The 16,978-nt window shown below is 38.1% G+C and overlaps 1 protein-coding gene across 3 annotated transcripts in view; it reads left to right on the top strand.

Annotated features, from left to right (window-relative positions):
* Positions 1-16,978, top strand: part of FAM136A (family with sequence similarity 136 member A) — a 167,536-nt gene that overhangs the window by 127,369 nt on the left and 23,189 nt on the right. The window contains exon 3 of one of the 3 annotated variants that reach the window (XM_044083135.1): positions 11,452-11,550. The exons of the other annotated variants lie outside the window; for them this stretch is intronic. Coding sequence (XP_043939070.1) covers positions 11,452-11,529 — 78 coding nt within the window. The 3' untranslated portion in view covers positions 11,530-11,550. The remainder of the gene's footprint in view (positions 1-11,451; positions 11,551-16,978) is intronic. 3 annotated transcript variants of the gene reach the window in all.

Below are 16,978 nucleotides of genomic sequence, written 5' to 3'. Positions count from 1 at the left end.
CACTATCAGAGTTTGAGCAGGGTAAATGACATTTGCGTTTAGAGTTGGGACATGTTAGACAGGTTAAGATGCTTCTTTACAGTTAAACTAACTTTAAGCTAGGAAGACCGGGTAGGTATTCAGTTAGGGTGTATTGGTTTACTTTAAGTAGGAAGTGCAGAGAATAAACACTGGATGCTGAAAATCCTTTGGAAACAGAATTATCACAGCATTTTCATGAATCACAGTACAGGAATTAGAATTAACATAGCGTTTCCATAATTCACGGTAAGGGAATTGGAAGGGATAATACTGCCACCTAGTGGCCGAGAATAAGAAGTGGCGTCAAGGTATAATCCAAAGAGAAGTAGATAAATATCGGGTGAGGGAGTGAAGTCAAAGTGGGGGGTAATGAGGGACATTAGATGGTAGCAGGCCGCTGGCAGATACGAGGCTGAGCCCTTTCCTGGGACAATGTATCACAGAAATAACTTTTCAAAGAGAAAGTAGCACCAAGTGAACTACATACATTCAGCAATCCTTGGGGGAGGTGCTGTATTGTGTTACAGGACGGTATTGTGCTCCAAAACTTGTTGTTACTTCAAGGGCAGGGTGGTCCGTGAGGCAGGTAGCAGTAATAGGAGAGGATAACACACACACAGACACAGATAGCAAGAGTATTGAAAAATGTACAACATGCAGTAGTTGAAGGTACACGCCTGCGAGTGAAGCCAGCAGCTTGCAGGAGGAACGGTCAGGAAGGTTGGGAGAGGAGTCTTCAGGTTTAATAGCTGTAGGAGTCCATCTACAAGAGATCAGCAGGCCATAAGGTATGTTATCAGATCCCATGGAGGATGTATTTTTTTGTTTTTGAAAGTACGTTTAGCTAGTGTTCATTTGTAATGATAGGGTTTTGAGATAATGTGGAATATGTGGTTTTGTCTGGTTACCTCAGGAATGAAATTTTTTTATGATTTTTACTGGATCCGAGTTAGTATTGCCATTTTGAATAGGTTCAGGGCAATGTGGGTTTTAATTTTCTGATGCAAATAAAGAAGGGTATGTAATTATTCTTAGCTTTTAATGCGAGCATAATTCATGGTGCCTTTTTTTCCTGGTGGTGTTTTTGTACCTTCAATATTTTTTGGTGTTGACCTTGATTTATGGGTCGTTACTTTTGATTTATATTCTAAGTTTTTTTTCCATTTATTTATCTACGTGGAACACCAGGCTTGTTTGCTCTTGAATTTTTTCATTTTGTTTGGTTCTGGTAGGAGCTGTCAAGTTAATGCATTTATCTAGGTGAGTGTTGACTTTATTTATAATACTACTAGTCGTGTCAGCATTTTTTGGGTTCCAGTTATAATTCAATTTTGAGATCTCATTTTGGAATTTCATGAGGTTAGTACATTTAAAGTGTGTGACTACTGTGATAGTTGCATCTAATGGTTGAGATTTTGAAGGAGAAGGCTATCGGTTTCTTGTGAGACTTAACTAAGTAGGGGTATACTAGTGCAATACTGCATATAAATGCTATATTTTTAAGGACTTGGTCAAGAATATTTTGTCCTTTGGTGAGTTCTTTGACTGCTTGGTCCAGGAAGTTCTTGTTTATGAAGTAAAGGGATTTTTGTGCATAACCTAAATTCAAGGTATGGGTATCCCAGTTTATCAAAGTTAGTTTCCCAGAATGATGGAGTTCCTGTGTATTTAAAATTCAACAAGTATGTTTAGAACTGTACATGGTTTTCAGGGGCCATTGAGGTGGACATGTAACATGCAGTGATCTGGTAGTTGGTTTTATTTAATGTGATTTGTGGATTTGTTTGTTTATTCTGTAGGAATTTGCCTTAAGGTAGTTTAATCTTTATCAAAAGTGGATACTCCACCTCTTTTTCTATTGGGTCTAAAGGCATGGTAGGCACAAAACCCTGATATAAAAGGAGTACGTTCTGCATTTTTAAACCAAGTTTCAGTAATAATACACATGAATGTTCTTCAAGGTCAGGAGATTTATTTATTTTACTATTTGTATCTGTTTGAAATTGGGTAGGTAGAATGGACCAAGACCCTTTTCAGACCAGATGGACAAACACAACAGAAGAGTAACGTACAGTGATATAGTTGTACGAATGTATGCAGAAATATGTAGCCAAAATATATACAAAAATATATACAGTTAGTACTAATTTGCATACATAATTAGTAATGAATGACAAGCAAAGCAATGCCGCACTGTATAGATCAGTTACACAAAGTTTTAGAGATGAGGATGGCTAAAACTAGGAGTGCATAACAGAATTTTTAGCTCTTATTTGTAAAGCATATACATGCATATTATGGAGTTGCTGAGAAAGAACTATCTTGAAATATACAAAAGTTTCTCTACCCCTTAAATTAGGAAGAAGATTGATCTAGAAGGTAGCTCTAGATCTTGAAAAGGCCATTTCACCGATAACAATTTTAAAGGTTGGTCTCTATAGAGAAATATGACCAACATGTGAATTACTTTGGGATTAGTTTGGTTGTCTGAAAGGGAGAAGGGGGACAATATCCTTCATTCAAAACTTTTTATATTAGTAAACTGAGTAAGTAAGTGGACCTTTTATTTACATTGAGCTAATTTACCTTCTGCAGCTAAAAGCAGTTGTGGATGTGGGAATCGGCAAGAAGAGCAAATCTACAGATTTGTTTGTTTATCTATACTGTGATGTTTTTGTATTTTGGGAAGAATGGAAGGTTGGGAGAGGAAGACCATATTCCCTCTTTAGGGAGAGGAATATATTTACTTGGTGCCAATCCTACTGTAAGGGAGCGAATGTAAGGAATTCTGTAGCATAGCTTCAGTTGGAAAATGATTTTGTTCAATATTATCTGTGTGGGTGGAGAAGGTGAGAGAATGGTCAAGGGTAAGCTCTTAAGTAGTTATCTTTAGTAACACTGGGTATGATGTTTTGGTAATCTGATTTTGTAAGTGTTAGTAACTCGGTATTTATGAGGGGATGAGAATTGAGACTCAAAAGTAGAGATTAACAAAGGACTGTTGAGGTTGAGTTTACAGACTGTTGGGACATTAATTATCTTGAAATAGTAGAGTGTCATCAGAGTAGTAGGGCACAATGTTCAGAGAGAAAAGGTCATGGGTGGGTCATTGTTGAGGATAAAAGGTGGCATAGGTCTGAGTCATGAGGGGCCACTGTGTTAAGTGTGCCAATTCTGGATAGGTGGTTATTAGGATGCACCTGAGATGTTCTATTCTCCAGATAACTACAGAACCATTTAATTGTGTTTGGGCCAAAGTTAAGTCTGGCGAGCTTGAAGACCAGCAGGTTGTGGTAAATTGTTTCAAGTGCCCTAGTCATACCTACAAAAATACTAACGGTAATGAATAGTAGCAGAAGGTAGCAGCTGTGGTGCTGAAAGCATTTCTGAGTCCATGTTTATCTGACAGAAGACCATAGCCATTTATGTACTTCAGTAGTTGTTTGTAGAGAAACTTTAGCTACAGGACATAGAGTGGAGATAGGGTACCAGTCTTTTTGGGTTTTGAGAAGGATATTTTGGGAAGGAGAAGAATGATGGAATGTTTTAAGCCTGAAGGTAGTATACCAGTAGCAAGGAAGAAGGTGTAGTTAAACATAACAGGTTTGGCAATTTTTTAGCAGCTTTGCTAAAAAAAAAACACATAGTATGAAGATTTGAGTGTTTAGGAGATAATTGTTTAAGGTTACTAAGCAGGCTGTTTATTTATTTTGCAGAGATTTCCCTAAAGTGGAAGGTAGCTGAAAATTTAACAAGAGATTAGAGTGAAGTTTGAGAAAGGTTATTGAGTGAAGTTTGAAAGGAGAACTCCATCCAAGTGTCAAGTTTCTTCCCCAGAAAAGTGATTTTCCTTCTCTGTAATCAAACATTAAACATGCCACACACACACAAAAAGCATCCTTTAACAATTATTCCATTTGTTTTTTATGTTTGAACTTTTTCCAGTGTGCCTTTCTTTCCTGTATTTGTCTCATCATCTGTTACATCATGAAGGCTACGAAGAGTGGCAGAGTAATTAGGGTTAGGTCACTTATTCCAGCTATAAAGCCATTAAGAAAACTGTCTTTTAAAGCACATTTAAATGCCACTGTTTTATCAGTCACAGATTGCAAGCATCACACTTCAGATAAATAGTGTAACCTGAACAAAAGCAAGGCTTTCAAGTGTAGTTTTCAGTTGCAAATGGACAAGAAAACACAAGTTGTATGTAATTTCTATTATTGTAAACTACTTATCTTTCCCTTTAATCAAACTGAGAGTGCCACAAAGAAAAACACATTTTCATCGTACTTTTCTTATTTTTTCTAAGTATTTGAATTTGCATTTTTTCCACACTTTTTCGGTAAAAGCACAAGTGTCTTCTGGTGTTTTGTTGCAGTATTTTTGCATTGCATACAGTTTTATTGAGACAAGTCTGAGAATTGGTAAATATAAACAGAATGCAAACAAATCAAGTGAACAGCGACAATGGAGCAAGCGGAGGTCACGTAGCTTGAACAGCAGCTTGCACCGGGTGGTGGTGTAACAAAGAACTAAATGTGCTGGAATTGCACCGTATCCATAAAACAGACAGCCTTTAGTTAGAAACAGTTCACTATGAGAGCAGTTTGCAAACCCAGAATGATAATCCACAACGTATGCGTTACTACAACACTCCGCCCAAGTCTCCACTCGAATCAAAGGATGAAAGAAACCACTCGGTCCAAAGTACTGTATAAAACTGAAGTTTAATGTGAAAACAGCTCACACTAGTTTAGCGCTTTCATCTGCTTAAACGCAGACTTCCTCAGAACTAGTGTGTCCCTTCATGATCGTTCATTTTAAAAAACATTTGGCGCCAATGCTTTAATCATTTCTTAAAGAGACAAACATGTAACAAAACAAACATTATGAATCTTTGGTAAAACTTTTAAAAACTTTTAAAACTACACATATACATTAATATGTTCCTAAGACCTACATGTATTAATGGTCCAAACATAGAAACAATGCTATACACTTTGAATTTAAACAGTATGTTTACCCTCTAAAAATACCATCTTCATGTTTTAAATCCAGCATTTAATGTATTGTACTTTATCATATCCTATTGCAAAACTGAAGCTAAACATATAAACCTATAACTAAGAATCCAGAATCAAAAAAGGTTTAATACTGATAAAGTCGTTAATACCTGGACTTCTGGTGGAGTCTGTCAGGATCTGCCATTTACTCTCTTTACTGGCCAATCTAGTCTTCCAATCACCCCCAAATGGTCCTTCTTTTTCTTGATCTATGATAAAGAATGAAAATGTGTGTTCCTCTCCAAATTCTTTTATGTGTCTAAATAATGCATTATTACAATCCTTCTTTTGAATTTTATAGTAATGCTCGTACACACGCTTCCTAAGCTCCCTTTCTGTTTTGCCTATATAATAGGCAGAACAGATTTTGCACAGAGCTAAATAAACAACACGCTTGGTACAGCAATTACCACCAATACTTTTAATTACAGTTTTGTTAATATCACCCAATACTATTCTACTACTGGTGTTAATAAACTTGCATTGGTTGCATCGTCCACATTTACTGGTAAAAATCCTTCCTTCCTTAGTAGTCACCTTTATTGGCCTTATACTTTCCAGTAATCTCTTAATGTTGGGACCAGTCTTGTAGACAATTCTGGGCTTGACCCCTACAATCTTCCTGTTGGAATCAACTACAGTAATAATGTCCCAATATTTATTTAGTATATCCAAAATTCTAATACTGTATGGGGTGTATGTTAAAACACATACTCTGCCTGTAAATCCGTTCATATGCTTAGTTGGTACCATACTTTCTATCTTGTGACCCAGTAGGGGTTTGTATTTATGCCCCCATTGTGTTTCCACATAGTCGATCACATGATTGATCATACCACTGGGGTATCCTCTTTTTCCAAATAGTTGTTTGATAAGGCCCATTTCTGTTACCATTATTTCTCTCGTTGATGACATCCGAGCACATCTGATCCCTTGCCCCTTGATAATGGTTTTAAAGATATGGGGAGGGTGTTCACTACCATAAAACAAGTAATCATTGGAAAAAGTACTTTTGCGATGGATCTTGGAAGTGAAACCCTTGTCAATTAATTCAATAAAAACATCTAAATAGGCTATGCCTTGGTTACTCATATTGTATGTAAACTTAAGGTAATGAGTTGTACCGTTGATGTATTCCAGGAATTCCACAATTTTGTCCTTTGGACCATTCCACAAAATAAAAATGTCATCTAAAAATCTCACATAGAAGGTAATAAACTTCCAGAATTGGCAGGAGGTGATAAATTCATTTTCCCAGTCTGACATCACTAGGTTGGCAAAGACAGGGGCACAAGATGCCCCATAGCAACCCCTTGTTTTGCCTGAAGAATTCGCCTTCGAATGACAGGTAGTTGTGGTCCAATACCAGGCCCATCATATCAATAATTAAGTTAATTTTGTCCCAAGGCATGTTCGAGAAACTTCTCAAACTGTTCGCAAACCTTTCAAGTCCTTCATCCTTAGGTATGCTCGAGAATAAATCACACACATCAATGGTGAGTAGTGTACAATCTTCGGTCCAAACATCAGGAGTGAGCCTGGATAAAAAATCCCAAGAGTCCTTTAACATGAAGGGAACATCCTGAGTAACAGACTTGGTCCATCTGTCAATGGCAACCCCAAGGTTATACGTCTTAGAACGGGATCCCGATATGATGGGTCTAAAAGGTGGCTTGCTGAGAGATTTGTGGATCTTTGGTATCCCCACTATACGAGCCATTACCGGATGGTCCACTTTTAAAAAGTTGTATATATCCTCGGTGATGCGATGATCAATCAAATACTCTTCCAAAGCCAGGTCGATTCTTTTGAAGCCTATGTTGATCTGATTAATGGAAACCATCTCGTAGTTCCCCGAGTGATGTAAGAGGTTGTATATCTCTGCTTTGTAAGCTAAACTGGGATAAATGACAACCCCCCCACCTTTGTCCGGCTTCATTATTCTCACATCCCGGTTGTGTCTAATCCCGTTCAACATAGTTCTTTCTTGCTTGGTGATGTTGTCTCCTAGGGGGTCTATATAATTTCTTTGCTCTCTACTAATGGCTTTATTTAAATAGTAGATGTCCTTGCATACCATTTTTTCGAACACGTTAACCTGTGTGTTGCCACTGGGAACAAAAGCACTTCTTTTCTTTAATTCCACCGTTTCGTACGTACCCCTCTCTTCATTGTGTTCATCAAATAGTAAAGCCAAATTCAACCTTCTACTGAAAAGTTTGATCTCTTTGATGTGATCCACTATGTTGAATTTCTGTGAAGGTACAAATTTCATACCTTTACTCAAAAGGGTACATAAATCATCCTCAATAACTAGATCTGTGTAGTTGAAGACCTTGAAGCCTTGTCTCTTTAAGAAATGATTAAAGCATTGGCGCCAAATGTTTTTTAAAATGAACGATCATGAAGGGACACACTAGTTCTGAGGAAGTCTGCGTTTAAGCAGATGAAAGCGCTAAACTAGTGTGAGCTGTTTTCACATTAAACTTCAGTTTTATACAGTACTTTGGACCGAGTGGTTTCTTTCATCCTTTGATTCGAGTGGAGACTTGGGCGGAGTGTTGTAGTAACGCATACGTTGTGGATTATCATTCTGGGTTTGCAAACTGCTCTCATAGTGAACTGTTTCTAACTAAAGGCTGTCTGTTTTATGGATACGGTGCAATTCCAGCACATTTAGTTCTTTGTTACACCACCACCCGGTGCAAGCTGCTGTTCAAGCTACGTGACCTCCGCTTGCTCCATTGTCGCTGTTCACTTGATTTGTTTGCATTCTGTTTATATTTACTAGTTGTTGGTTCCAGCGATGGCGGAAGCTGTGGAAGGGGCGTCGGCTTTATCGAACAGTGAGGAGGTGGTAATACTAAGGGCTGAAGTTGCCGTTCTGCAACAAGACGTGAAAAAACTCATGGATATGGTGACTACTTTATGCAAAACAACACAGAATTGTGTCAGTAACGAGCGTACATCATCGCAAAACGATACCCCAAGGGGTCATGCCAGTGTGTGCAATGATGCAATAGCTACTGTTGGGACATATACGGACATCCCAAACGGACAGGGATGTAACTCTAACCACGACAACTCTTTTCATAGAACATGTCGTATTGACATGGATCTAAAAGACGGAAACACAACGGAAACTCCGGAGAAGGATTTTACTTTCGACTTCAGTTTCTTTCAAAGTCGGGTTGAAGCAGAAAACAGAGGAGCTAAACCCAAAAGCGTATTACCGCAAAGGACTTATTCCACGACGGCTCGAATGCCAAACACCAAAACTACAGGTACTGTGTATAATGGCAACTTGTTTCATTCTAGGGACACTCGCCGTGTTTCTAAAAGTGTCATGAATGATAAAGAAGGTGTTAGGGACTACAAAGCCATTAATAACTTTCTTAACAATGACTACAATTTTGAAGTACATACCTCTGATCGCAGATATGTTACCAATTTGAACAAATCATCCTGTGACAATGAAAAGGGTGAAACTATAAAAAGCAAAATATATAGTATGGGGAACCACTTAATACAAATACAAAACATTAAGATGGACAAAGCTTATCTTACTCAATGTATTAAATCCAGGATTGTGCCCAAGGGTATCAGATTTTTTAAACTTCCTATGGGAGTTGAATATAATGAATCCATTATCACTGAATTCAACAGTTTGTTTGATGAATTCGGTTTTATGTACATGAAATTGTTGTTAAAATGTTATGATGATAAATTAAATACTTTAGTGGAAGAAGTGGAAAAAGTAAATGAAATGATTTTAAGAGACCCCTCTTTTGAGTTATGGAGTGAGTTATATCACAAACAATTTCATCAGGCGGACATAGCTGTTGAGCACACTCACAACAGGAAAAGCAAGAAGTTGGAGCGTGACATTGAATCATACAAAACCTTTAGAGTATACATTTGGCCTCATGATAGGAAGATTAGAGGGGAAGAAAGGAATGTCCAATTTAGGAATAGGAGGGAGATGAACAGACAGGAGAATTTTCAGGGGGGAAGGCATCACCTGAATTATGGGAAAACGTACCACCAAAACTTCAGGAAGTACACTTACGATTAAATGTGGGGAATGTGGATGACACTGATGGCTGTGGTCCTGACACAAACATACCCTCCCCATCCAATGCTACCACTAGGGACAACATCCATGATATTCCGGAACCGACAGTGTCAACCTCGCTAGGTGATGAGCTCCCCACCATTAAAAACTTTGAAGGCTTCAAGGTCTTCAACTACACAGATCTAGTTATTGAGGATGATTTATGTACCCTTTTGAGTAAAGGTATGAAATTTGTACCTTCACAGAAATTCAACATAATGGATCACATCAAAGAGATCAAACTTTTCAGTAGAAGGTTGAATTTGGCTTTACTATTTGATGAACACAATGAAGAGAGGGGTACGTACGAAACGGTGGAATTAAAGAAAAGAAGTGCTTTTGTTCCCAGTGGCAACACACAGGTTAACGTGTTCGAAAAAATGGTATGCAAGGACATCTACTATTTAAATAAAGCCATTAGTAGAGAGCAAAGAAATTATATAGACCCCCTAGGAGACAACATCACCAAGCAAGAAAGAACTATGTTGAACGGGATTAGACACAACCGGGATGTGAGAATAATGAAGCCGGACAAAGGTGGGGGGGTTGTCATTTATCCCAGTTTAGCTTACAAAGCAGAGATATACAACCTCTTACATCACTCGGGAATCTACGAGATGGTTTCCATTAATCAGATCAACATAGGCTTCAAAAGAATCGACCTGGCTTTGGAAGAGTATTTGATTGATCATCGCATCACCGAGGATATATACAACTTTTTAAAAGTGGACCATCCGGTAATGGCTCGTATAGTGGGGATACCAAAGATCCACAAATCTCTCAGCAAGCCACCTTTTAGACCCATCATATCGGGATCCCGTTCTAAGACGTATAACCTTGGGGTTGCCATTGACAGATGGACCAAGTCTGTTACTCAGGATGTTCCCTTCATGTTAAAGGACTCTTGGGATTTTTTATCCAGGCTCACTCCTGATGTTTGGACCGAAGATTGTACACTACTCACCATTGATGTGTGTGATTTATTCTCGAGCATACCTAAGGATGAAGGACTTGAAAGGTTTGCGAACAGTTTGAGAAGTTTCTCGAACATGCCTTGGGACAAAATTAACTTAATTATTGATATGATGGGCCTGGTATTGGACCACAACTACCTGTCATTCGAAGGCGAATTCTTCAGGCAAAACAAGGGGGTTGCTATGGGGGCATCTTGTGCCCCTGTCTTTGCCAACCTAGTGATGTCAGACTGGGAAAATGAATTTATCACCTCCTGCCAATTCTGGAAGTTTATTACCTTCTATGTGAGATTTTTAGATGACATTTTTATTTTGTGGAATGGTCCAAAGGACAAAATTGTGGAATTCCTGGAATACATCAACGGTACAACTCATTACCTTAAGTTTACATACAATATGAGTAACCAAGGCATAGCCTATTTAGATGTTTTTATTGAATTAATTGACAAGGGTTTCACTTCCAAGATCCATCGCAAAAGTACTTTTTCCAATGATTACTTGTTTTATGGTAGTGAACACCCTCCCCATATCTTTAAAACCATTATCAAGGGGCAAGGGATCAGATGTGCTCGGATGTCATCAACGAGAGAAATAATGGTAACAGAAATGGGCCTTATCAAGCAACTATTTGGAAAAAGAGGATACCCCAGTGGTATGATCAATCATGTGATCGACTATGTGGAAACACAATGGGGGCATAAATACAAACCCCTACTGGGTCACAAGATAGAAAGTATGGTACCAACTAAGCATATGAACGGATTTACAGGCAGAGTATGTGTTTTAACATACACCCCATACAGTATTAGAATTTTGGATATACTAAATAAATATTGGGACATTATTACTGTAGTTGATTCCAACAGGAAGATTGTAGGGGTCAAGCCCAGAATTGTCTACAAGACTGGTCCCAACATTAAGAGATTACTGGAAAGTATAAGGCCAATAAAGGTGACTACTAAGGAAGGAAGGATTTTTACCAGTAAATGTGGACGATGCAACCAATGCAAGTTTATTAACACCAGTAGTAGAATAGTATTGGGTGATATTAACAAAACTGTAATTAAAAGTATTGGTGGTAATTGCTGTACCAAGCGTGTTGTTTATTTAGCTCTGTGCAAAATCTGTTCTGCCTATTATATAGGCAAAACAGAAAGGGAGCTTAGGAAGCGTGTGTACGAGCATTACTATAAAATTCAAAAGAAGGATTGTAATAATGCATTATTTAGACACATAAAAGAATTTGGAGAGGAACACACATTTTCATTCTTTATCATAGATCAAGAAAAAGAAGGACCATTTGGGGGTGATTGGAAGACTAGATTGGCCAGTAAAGAGAGTAAATGGCAGATCCTGACAGACTCCACCAGAAGTCCAGGTATTAACGACTTTATCAGTATTAAACCTTTTTTGATTCTGGATTCTTAGTTATAGGTTTATATGTTTAGCTTCAGTTTTGCAATAGGATATGATAAAGTACAATACATTAAATGCTGGATTTAAAACATGAAGATGGTATTTTTAGAGGGTAAACATACTGTTTAAATTCAAAGTGTATAGCATTGTTTCTATGTTTGGACCATTAATACATGTAGGTCTTAGGAACATATTAATGTATATGTGTAGTTTTAAAAGTTTTTAAAAGTTTTACCAAAGATTCATAATGTTTGTTTTGTTACATGTTTGTCTCTTTAAGAAATGATTAAAGCATTGGCCAAATGTTTTTTAAAATGAACGATCATGAAGGGACACACTAGTTCTGAGGAAGTCTGCGTTTAAGCAGATGAAAGCGCTAAACTAGTGTGAGCTGTTTTCACATTAAACTTCAGTTTTATACAGTACTTTGGACCGAGTGGTTTCTTTCATCCTTTGATTCGAGTGGAGACTTGGGCGGAGTGTTGTAGTAACGCATACGTTGTGGATTATCATTCTGGGTTTGCAAACTGCTCTCATAGTGAACTGTTTCTAACTAAAGGCTGTCTGTTTTATGGATACGGTGCAATTCCAGCACATTTAGTTCTTTGTTACACCACCACCCGGTGCAAGCTGCTGTTCAAGTCTGAGAATTGGGTAAGGAAGATTTTGATAAAGACTCTTAATTCTATCTGCAGTAGTATAAACAGTGACCGCAACACAAGCCCTCTCAGCCCAAGTAACACCTATTAATCACAGATATCAGATTTCTTAACTTGAACGCTGATCTCGAGTTGTTACTTCGAAAAGAACTATTAAGCTACATTTGTAAGCCAATCATTCAGCATTTCTTGCTGTTTTAGAGGTGTCCACTAGTAAAAAAACAAAGGAAGGAAAGTAATCAAAAATGTGAATTGATGGTGATAGTAAAAAGTAGGCAATCACAGTACTGCTGTAAACTGATGAGAGAGAAAACCACATTAAATGATCCTCTCATCCTGGGGATTTCTATCTATCCATCTGAAATGACATCAGGGAGGCAAAGGCCTTGACTGTAAAGAAAAATCATGCTACCCATGGCAGCCCCCTTTCAGTCAGGCCATTTTGGAATATTACAAATTAGAAGATAGTAATAATATCAACTACTTACTTTGATGCATATACGTTAGTATTATAGAAAAATTCAAGATATGCTGAAAAAGATTTTGTATGTGGTTCTCCTTTAAAGGAAAACTCCACCGTCTCATACAATTTAACTCAATTGTTAGGTTTCTTTTCTCCCTACAATATGGTTCCAGCATTGTGTATGTACCAGAAACCTGCTTGTAGTTTGTAAAACGTTTATTTCCTTGCATTGGAGTCAAAGGAAGGGAAAACTCCCCTACTTCTTTTTTAAACTCAACTTCTCACATACTTTTCAGACAAAATTCGTCTCCACTTGCATGACATATCATAGACACAGTTAAATATGTAGTTTACTCTGTCGAGTACTGCTGTCAATTTCAGATGGGTAATTAATCCTGTTAATGCCAGGAACACAGCAGCTGATATAAAAAAGACAGAAAGCTGTGGAATTGTTTCCACTTTTTTATTGCAGATGGGAGGAGAACCTAACACTCCCCTTTCATAGCAAAACAAAGCAATTAGATCAGTCAGGGGTTTAAAGGCAATTGTCAACTCTTCTGACAAATTTACATAAGCAGCAACACAGTACTGAAATTCTAAGCTTTAAATGTTACTTATAATAGTTTGTGTTAAGATAACTTGAGTAGTAGCAAAGATTTCTGTGACAGTTAGAGAAGTCAGTAAATATTTTTTTCTTGTAAAGTATAAATGCTTTTACCGTTTTCAAGCCCCCCCCCCCCCCCACACACACACACACAGGCCAGAACTGCAGAAAGAGAGTCAGGTGGCAACCCTATAAACTAGGTGCATTGATACTGTTCATAAAAAAGGTCTTTTAAGCTTTGTGTGACATTCTTCCAGAGGGAGATGCATATCTGGTACATGCAGATCCATTGTAAGAGATTCCCACTGACTTTGTCAGTCCCTGCATTGTCAGACAGCAACCATAACATACAGCTGAATTTACTTTAATATACATTTACTATGTGCCCTTGCATTAAGAACAGTAAGAAAAGGAAATCAGAAGTACTTAACTGTGTTTAAATGCACGCACACATGCTTTTGTACACATGTACTTTATATGCATATACAGAAACACATACTAATATATATATATATATATATATATATATATATATATATATATATATAAAATGTGTGTGTGCAATAAGTGTGCATACAATGAATTGTTTATAATAAACAACATAGTTGAGCATTATTAATGTATACATTCTAGTAAATGTTGCTCAATGATTTACTTGGTCACTGTCACACATTGGCTATGTGTTCCATGTAATATTGGTCAGTGTCTTTCTGTCAGTATTTTTTATTTGTATTGATAAGTGCATTTAATAATTATTATCTTTGCCAGTGTAGCTTATATTTTGGCTGAAAAGGGTCCTGGGACCAGGTCACTTTCCTGGTTACCAAAGTATAAATAAATATGAAACGGAATAAAGTAGGGGGAGCATGACAGAAATAATTGAGGAACTAGAAAAGCACATTTTAAGTCTGCATCATTCATGAGAGAGAAAAAGTCTCCAACTGAAGGCTTTGGTAAGTAGCAGACAGGCTAAGTTTAGAGTCCTACTATTTGTCACTTGTAAATGTACAGCAAGGATTATTTACTGCAGTGAGAGTATTCACACCTGAGCATGAGAGTATGGGGCAGGGTTTATCAAGTTTGTTAGGACTACAAAAGACTCCTCTTACAGAAAACTGTTTTTATCTGCTTTTTTTGCTGCAAGTAGCTAACTGCTATTTATAGCATAGAACAAGCTCTGGCAGATGGATAAATGAGGCTAAGTCAGGTAAACAGAGAAGCAGCTCTTTACAGAAGGTGTGTTTAGATGACAGTGCTTCACAGTCCTGCCATTATATTTTAATGGCATGAGAAAACAGCAGCACTTCCTTATGTCTGGCATGAGTCATATAAAGAGGACTTGAAATGTATTCTGGGAAGAAGGAAGGAAAGCAAGAAAATAAGATCACGTTACCATGACAGGCCCCATCATCCACCATTTTGAGAGAAACGCATTAAAATTGTAAAAGAAGCACTTGGAGTGATTTTGAGGCATTAAAATAGTTCAAAAACAGACACAATGAAAATTCTAAGGTGGAGTTTTCCTTTAAATGTTAGAGGGACAGACTGAGTTTGTGATGTCAAAAACAGAGGAAAGATTTATTGTCTTCCACAGAGTTACTGCTGTTATTTCCCTTATCCATGTAAAGGTGGTGAGAATTGCTATAGATGTGACCAGTCAGTTGCTTAATTCTTCACAAAACTGCTTGGAATTGTACACAGCTGACAGTTGTGTATCACACATGTAGATGTTTTTTGCAACATTATTGGCTGTTGTAGTTTGTTTTCTTGGGTTAAGACACTTTTTGAAGTAGATTTTTATTATTTTAGTTTTGTTCCCATGTATGCCATGCAGTGTCCCTTTGTTTTATTAGTTTCTTGAAATCTCCTGCCAGCCAAGTGCAGACTTATCCCCCTAAGTCTTCTGAACAGATGGGAAAAGGATGTCCTGAAAATTAGAGTATTTATGAAAAAAAGATTGCTCTACTGTAGGATTGTTTTTAAGGTACACATGAGGCCAATCTGTAAGCCTAAAATGGTGTTGGAGGATGTGGAATTGATACTCTGACTGAGTGTGCTTCTCAGCTGATAAGTATATTTTTTGGCACTTTTTAACTGTTCAGAGTTGAATAAAAAAAAAAAATTGAATGCAGTTCAGAATACATTTTGAATAAATTGCATTTGTATTTGCTTTAATACTGCTACACACTCAAGTGTGCTAGCTTGCACTGCACTTGAACTGTTTTTAGTGCTGTTTTAGCTGCTTTTCTGTAAAAAAAATTATAAGCTTGTTTCCTGGCTTTCCTGTAACTAGCCTAGTTCAGATACAGATTTGCTGTATCCAGGACTGCTTGTAAGCTTCTGAGTGGCGCCAAAGTCTGCTCTTCAATTTTCCCTTAGATCTGCTAGTTCTCTTCTCCCCTGCACTTTTACTAGCTTATTAATCTAGCACTTTACCAGACTTGTAGCAATTATAGCACACAAAAGTGCTACCAGCACTAAACGTTCTACAAGGAAACAGCTCCAGTACTTATTACTAATGCCCACCCCTCCAGACATGTCCAAAGGCCAGTTCCCTGTGCTTTCTCCTATTAACCTGGTGAACTTTGGCATCCTGAGGCAATGTAGCAACTGCCTCATGTACACCGATAACCCTCTCCTCTTGCCTCCCAACACTCAGACTTGTGAGAGATGCACTTAGATATCCAAATTGGAAGCCATGCACTCTCCAGCCAAGACTGGAATAGCTGATCAAGAGGAGAAAGTCAACACTTGCACCACACCACATGGAACACACAGCCCTCCAGAACACACACCAGCACTACCTTCATATAAAAACACAAACCACACATCCACCTTCATGGAGGCTCTCAATAAAAATCTACCCAAACAGCAGAGACCTCCAAAGCAGAAACGCACTCGTCCACCACAGTAAAACACTAATCATGAGACACACAACTCTCCTAAACAGTGTGCCACTCAACCAAAGCCCCTAAGGCAAAACAGCATGCCCAGCACACTAGGCCTAGGTAACTCAATAATGAGGCACACTGATGTCCCACTCACTAGGTTGAATAAGGAGAAAGTAACAGTCAGCTACCTGCCGGGCACCAGGATTCGCCACATAATGCACGCACTCAGGTCCCTCAACAGCCGGTACAAATATGACTCTATCATTGTACATGTGGGTGTGAATGACCTGAGACATTCCTCCCTGGACTACATGAAAAGAGATATGGAGGAGCTCTCGGATTATGTAGCCAGGCGGGTGTTACCCTAGCCCTGAGCAGCATCCTACCATCACCCAGAATACCACACTACAAGCAGAAAATGATTGATTTCAACAATTGGCTAAGTTTCTGGTGTCATTCTAAGGAGATCCAGTATCTATCTGCCTGGGATAACATGACTGACAGACCTCGATGCTTTGCCAGAGATGGCCTGCGTCTGTCACCCCTGGGCTTCCGGATACTGGCCAGTGCTGTTGCCACCCCTGTAGTGTCTTTTTTAGGTAGTATTCCAAAGACTAAATTATCACCATAACAGCTACAAACAAATGCAATCTGAGGGTCATGCTGCTCAACGCTAGGTCTAAATCTGAAAATGCACTCACTCGAAACACTCCTTAAAATTGAGAACATCGACATTTGTGCCGTAACAGAGACCTGGTTCAAGGCAGAAAAAA

This window comes from Protopterus annectens, chromosome 9.part0 (genome assembly GCF_019279795.1).
Source record: "Protopterus annectens isolate FY-2018-M chromosome 9.part0, PAN1.0, whole genome shotgun sequence".
Lineage (NCBI taxonomy): Eukaryota > Metazoa > Chordata > Ceratodontiformes > Protopteridae > Protopterus > Protopterus annectens.
This window is presented reverse-complemented; position numbering and strand designations above follow the sequence as displayed.